This window comes from Stylophora pistillata, chromosome 10, assembly GCF_964205215.1.
Source record: "Stylophora pistillata chromosome 10, jaStyPist1.2, whole genome shotgun sequence".
NCBI classification, from domain to species: Eukaryota; Metazoa; Cnidaria; class Anthozoa; order Scleractinia; family Pocilloporidae; genus Stylophora; species Stylophora pistillata.
The window spans coordinates 12,902,048-12,908,503 of NC_142528.1; the positions used below are offsets into that span (position 1 = coordinate 12,902,048).

General features: G+C 38.7%; 1 protein-coding gene across 1 annotated transcript in view; it reads right to left on the minus strand.

The window, feature by feature from the left end:
• LOC111319860 (low-density lipoprotein receptor-related protein 4) overlaps positions 1–6,456 on the minus strand; it is a 27,483-nt gene extending 21,027 nt beyond the window's left edge. Inside the window, exons 1-6 of the mRNA XM_088735824.1 lie at positions 6,334–6,456; positions 5,399–5,816; positions 2,875–3,284; positions 2,257–2,385; positions 730–930; positions 1–62 (exon numbers count right to left, since the gene is read on the minus strand). The exon at positions 1–62 is cut by the window's left edge and continues 134 nt beyond it. Of these exons, the coding sequence (XP_088591950.1) occupies positions 1–62; positions 730–930; positions 2,257–2,385; positions 2,875–3,284; positions 5,399–5,816; positions 6,334–6,388 (1,275 nt within the window). The 5' untranslated portion in view covers positions 6,389–6,456. The remainder of the gene's footprint in view (positions 63–729; positions 931–2,256; positions 2,386–2,874; positions 3,285–5,398; positions 5,817–6,333) is intronic.

The following is a 6,456-nucleotide window of genomic DNA, read 5'->3' on the forward strand; positions in this document are numbered from 1 at the left end:
CACCCAATCGACTGCAACATCTTGGGGATGTTCAAGTTTGCTTGATACTATCACTTCAACATCTTTTGAGAGAAAAACCAACTTCAAAAGTGTGACCTTGAAATGCAACCCAGAAAAAGGCCATAAAAGTATTTGAAGATAGCACAGCCGACTTGCTGAATAATTTTGAAACACAGGTTCATCACGAGTGAGTAACAATACTTTAATTCGCTTCACGACCATTCATGAGACAGAAATTGGGATGAGGTCGCATCCATGATCATAAAGGTTTCAATGGGGTGACAGCTTTTTACCCAAAGTGACACACTGATCGACATTCTAGAAAGGAAAGATTTTTACGGTTAACTTTTGTTACCACTAAAGGATAAAATTTGTCAATTTTAACGCCTATCGATTAAATTTTCTGGCCGTTTTACGGCTAATGTTAACCCAATTGAGACCCTTTTGAGCTAACTTTAAAAATATTACTTTTTGTTTATTCTGCTTACAAGGAAAGGATGAATGACTGTGGTGGTCCAGTTCTTCGACAATGGTTCAACAGGGTGAGGGATCCCATTTTCCCTATACACCTTCAGTTTAGAATCTTTCCTCCAAGTTAATATTCCACAAATGGAATAAATTCTTTTAAGTTATTTTAACCTTAAGGCGGCTCTATGTGTTTTCCAGATCACTCAGAATTTTGTCAAGGTTTTTGTAGCAAATGAAAAATAATCAACAAGAATAACGTACCTTCTCCATCCATTCTGCATCTCTTTATTTCAATTGTTTCATCGTCGCTCCAATAGACGAATTTGTCCACTGGATCGAAATCAATGGCCACAGCGTGTCTTACACCGGAAACTGGCAAAACTACATGGGTTAGATCACGTGTGTCGAGTGATATACGACGCAAGTCCACTTTTCTTGCCAACAATAGGAAATTAGCAGGACCTATCGTGAAGATCAAAGGCTCATTAGTTTCTCTATGCAATAACTTTGCACAATTTATCGTATGACATTTTTTCCTTGATGATAAAGATTATCGTGAAACAACTAGCGCGCTATCACAAATGCGGCCATCTGATTGACTAAGCCATCTCTGTCTTGATGATGGTGGGTGGAGTTCGTAGGAAAATAGTTCGCAGTTGTAAAACGAATGAAATAAAAAGAAGTCAACCTTTCTTGTGGTTGAATATGAAACGACAAGTAAATTTATGATAAAACGATTAGATCATTCGCTCTCAATTTCCATACGTGATACTTGATGAAAGCTTCGTTTCACCCTTATAACTATCACGCGATAGAAATCTCGAGATTGTAAAGCAATTGGTAATTGTATCACGGCCTGGTTTAAAAGCATTCAAAATTGCATATTTGGGTATATTTGATTACACTTTTGACAAAACCTTGCCAAGGATAAAAGGGGTTTGAATAGGTAAACCCTCTTATCAAAAAGATCCAATCAGTAATTCTACTATGTGGTTGCCATTCATTTCCTTGTAAAATTCGATGGAAGGATTTTGTTGCTATATCGAAAGAACACCCTTAAGCTGATAAGCTTGACAGTTCTCACGACCTTTTACATGTTCCTCAGTTCTTGTTATTAAAGGGTTGATTGATTGGTGGATGTGGCTTCATGTCACCCACGGATCGAAGGTTTCTAAAAAAAGTGATTAAGCGGTTCACGGATGCGGCAAATAGGGAAAGGCAGCATGGGTGTTTGAAAACTTTGTGCATTTCTTAGCATTTCCTGACGCGACAGAATCGTAAAATCGCCCAAGTCCTCTTAGCAAGTTAACCTCAACAGCAATTTACACAATTTAGGGAAGATATCGCACAGTCAGGAACGGTAGACGTGTTGAGCCACTGGCGACACTCTTAGGAGAAAAGAAATATCGCTTTTTAGGCAATGTTTTCCCACACATTGCCGTATTAACATCTTAAACTCCCTAATACCGTGGAGCACACACTGGCGTTAAATTTTGACCCATATTATGGATCTTGCTTGTTTGGAGGAACGGATCGTAGATCGCATCGTTAGTCCTTTGTCGCCATTGGTTAGTAGCGGCTGCCGGTGTTTTGTCAAATGTGTCAGATTTTTGCACTGAAGGAGAGTGACAAGACTTTTCCTGACATATGAACTCTAAAAATTAGCAATAAATTATTATTTACTGTGACTCTTTCACGACACGTTCCCAAACAGATTCAAAGACAGAAAGCTTTGAGTAACATCTTAGCACTTCCTGTGGAAAATTTCTCACGTTACATTCTCCTCACCTTTCGCACAAGTTTTGCCATTTGGCAACAGTTTTACACCAGTGGGGCATGCGCAGGAATAACCTCGAGCATTCAACAAACACAGATGACTGCATCCTCCATTGGTGGTGGAGTTACAAGGATTTTGTCCTACAGAAAAAATCGAAAGAATGCGAAGAATGCGGCTCTCGAATGTGTTAGGATAACTGAAGTCATATTTAATTTTAAATTCAGCATTATAAGACTCTCATAAAGCCACCATAGGGGACAAGGATGAAAATTGGGGAATATCACTTGGGGAATATCACCTGGGGAATATCACTTGAGGAATATCACTCGGGAAATACCGCTTGGGGAATATCACTTTGGGAATATTACTGAATCTTCCACAGTTTTATCTTTAGAATATTGAGTCATGTGATGGATTTAAACCAAGCGTGCGCATGCAAAACTATTTGATGGACCATAGCTCGCGATCTCCTCCTTCCTCTTTCAGAAGCCGTAAATATTTCGAGCACATTGGGGAAAAACACATAATAACAACTTTAAAGATAGATGTATATTAAAAAGATAACGATGAACAAAGATTGAAAGTGGATGGCTTAGAATAACGAAGATTGGTGCGGATTGGAGCGTTACCTGGCTTTTGCAGCTGTCTTTGTGGTTCGTATGTACGAATATCCATAGGCGAATGGCCAGTGGACCAGATTGCTTGACACTGGAGAGAGCTCTTGTTCGCACAGTGTATCCCTTTGGTTGTCCAATCTGTCCAATAAATTTTGTTCTCGTACAGCGTCATGGCAAATGGATGGGCCAGTGCGCATTGGGTTGAAGACTTGAACATGATCGCACGTTTTGTACCATCATAGTTGGCTGCCGCTATGTGAAACAACCTTGCATCCACCCAGTATATTTTCTTGGCTTTGTAGTCTATTGCTAATCCATTGGGCCAATGAACGTCTTTTCCAATGATAACTTGACGATTGGAACCGTCCATTTCAGCACGCTCTATTTTGGGGTTCTCTCCCCAGTCTGTCCAAAACATATACCTGGCCATAAGAGAAAAAAAAAAAATGAGGTTCATTGAAAATATATTCATAGCATGAAACTGAAAGTCTTTTCAAGACCCAAAGAACAAAAATATAGTAGAGTAAGAGCTAAAAACGAAAATTAAAAAAAGCAAAAAAGACTAAAACAATTGAGGTAACTTAATAAACAATGTCAAAAACGAAAGAGAGATTCAAAGCCATAAGAAAATCCATACATAAAGAAACATGTAGCTAAAACAATAGAAAAAAAAAAACATGTTTCAAAGATTAAAATTTCTATGAAGCCGCCTGACATGCTGAGTTTAAATGAACATCTGATAAACCATACTAATTATCTTCCAGTAGGTATTTCCGATGATTCCAAGGACTTATAGGTCGGTCAACTTACCCCCACGACAATTACAAGTTGTCAGTCAATAGTCTTATCGTATCTTGATAGAATTTGACTTACCAGCTCAGTAAACTTCGGATATTGGAGTTTTTCAGTTATAAGCCCTATTTTCGACATAGATTGCGCAATTGCCAATCACCCCCCGGCGACCATGTAGGTCCTGTTTTGCAACCAAGTTACCGACACTTGTAATCGCTGGCAATTGCCATTTCATATCTCAACAGGTCAAGTAGGGTGGGCAATCTATTTTAACAGCTTACCAGAAAGCCAGAAGATCTCTAATATAATAGGATGAGTAGTAAGAGGGTTAGCTAAAAGCTTTTAAAATCAAACATATCTTGACCCTTGCCAGCACTGTATTTTTTTAGGCTAATTTAAAATCAAAATCGACTCATTAATAGACTACAAAAGGATACAATTCAGGAATTTCCTTCCAAAAGCAAAATGAAAAATAAACAAAAGAAGTAAAAGATTTTGAGGCTGTATGGAGAGCATTTCATTTTAATGTGGAGAAATGTTTGCGAGAAAAATCCCTTTGAGTGCGAAAAAAGTTTGTGTGAATAATGAAAAATAAAAAAAATATTTTAAGATTTGAGGTTGTATAGAGAGCATTTCACTTCAATGTGGAGAAATGTTTGCGAAAAAATATCTCTAAGAGCGAAAAATGTTTGGGTGCAAAAGCAGCGCACTCTTCAATGGCACATACATGGTTTTCAACCCTTTACGTGATCAACACAATAAAAAAACAACATAATTTGGAAAATGTCATGCCAGATTTTAGGGTAATGAAAAGTAGGATGCTTTCCGTAGGTCACGTTTAATAGCTGATTATCCTGGTGCTTTCTGGATGTCGTGCCCTTTACTTTTATTTGCACGTAGCTGGATTTTGCGGATGGCACGACAAATGGATCAAGATTTGTCCAAGAAACCAGTTTAGAACTACTGTTGACAAGTTCTATCCATGGTACTAACACCCTAAGCCTATTCTTATTTAAATGGATTCTAACTTAGGCCGCAGTTATGTCAACCGAATAGATGCCTTTCCAGAGAAAGCAACAAGCTTCCGTGACTTTGCTCACATAACCCAACGTTTAGATACAGCGTTCAGCAAAATTGAACATGCGTCAACCAACTGCTACACCTATGATGTAATGAGTTTCCATTCCCAATGTTTTGTTTTCTTAGTTTAAAAGTCATAAATCAAAGGGTTACAAAAACAAACTTAGATCTTGTTATCATTTGCATTATCATTGCCAGACATGTGCATGATATCCACATGATCCCGAAGTTTAATTGGCTTGTTGCTTGTGTCTCTCCAACGTGTGCGTAACGACCTACCCATGTCAAGAGGGTTGAAGATTGATTTAGGAAATTATTCGCCTAAAACTATTTTTGAGTTGGCGAGATTTATATAGTTCATCTTGCTTTTGCCAATTTTGGGCATTTATCAGAAGAGTAAAACACCGTCGTCGCTATTATTGTCTCTTTCAGATGACATCGGTCTGCTAATAAAGATAAACTGGATAAAATTTGATCGGGAAACCTCTTTAAAAAGAAAGATTCCTGGAAGGTTGCAACCATTAGTGTTTGTTCCGAATAAAGTGCTTGTTATTTGTGTTTCAGTTTCATCAGTATTTAATTATTTGCTGGAGCATAAACTGCAAGGACGGCATCAAGCTGGCTACAATTTATTAACTTAATGAGGAAACCAGTTTTTACCTACCCTTTTAATGGATCCACAGCAATAGCCCTGGGAAAACCCAAGTCTTTCCAAAAAAGAACTTTGCGATCCAATCCATCGAAATTTGAAACTTCGATCCGATTTGTTTCCCAGTCAGAATCCCTACAATCAGTCCAATACAACTTTTTTCCCACCCAGTCCACGGCTAACCCCTCAGGCTTCTTTAAACCAAACGAGACGATATCTTCGATTCCCCCACTCTTCTCTCCCGTGATACGAACGCGTTCGATTTTCTGCTGACCAACGTCGGCCCAAAATACCAATCCTTCCGCATAATCAAAATCCAACGCGATAGCATCCTCAAGGGTATCTACGATCGTAGTTTCCTTGTGGTCACTTTGATTCGTTGAAAAGATTCTTATGTCATGTCGGTTGGCGTACAAGAGCTTTACGGAATGAGCTGTTAATAGCAAAAGTGGAGGAGAGTTATGAAAAAGCAGTTCGGATTGAGAAAAGAATAATTCAAAGATATGGGAGGGCATCCAAAACCGATCTACGAGAAAAATTGGAATCACTAGGGAACTTAGTTGTTGGAGGTCTCCACCTTCTGATATAGTTCTTGAATTACGTACCGAAGAAAACCGGTGTGCTCAGAGAACGAAGTTACATGTACCTAAAATGCAGGTTGTCTCTCCGGACTTTTTTAAGGTGGTTTTCCGTACCCGAAACGATAGACTAACTTGGCCGTCAACGACGGGATATTCTTTGTTATTCCACTGAAAAATGCACTTCTTTTAACTTCGTTCCGGAAATGTGAGGTTCTCGTTACTTTTCTAAAGAGTTTTGCCCACAAAGTGGTGCTAGCCAGCTTTGTTCGTAAAATGTTTCGCATGTTTTAAACCCCGATTAAGATTAAATTTTGCCAAAAATATGTGAAGGGTGCTTTTTGGTAAGCTAACACTGCAATTTCCACTCACCGTATGGGGTGATGCTCAAGGCAAGCAGAACGGCTAGTAGGTTTAGCACTTCCATGATTTGTTAACGACTTTAGATCAACGACAGCGCAAAACAAGAATTTTATTGCGGGAAATCGGATTTAT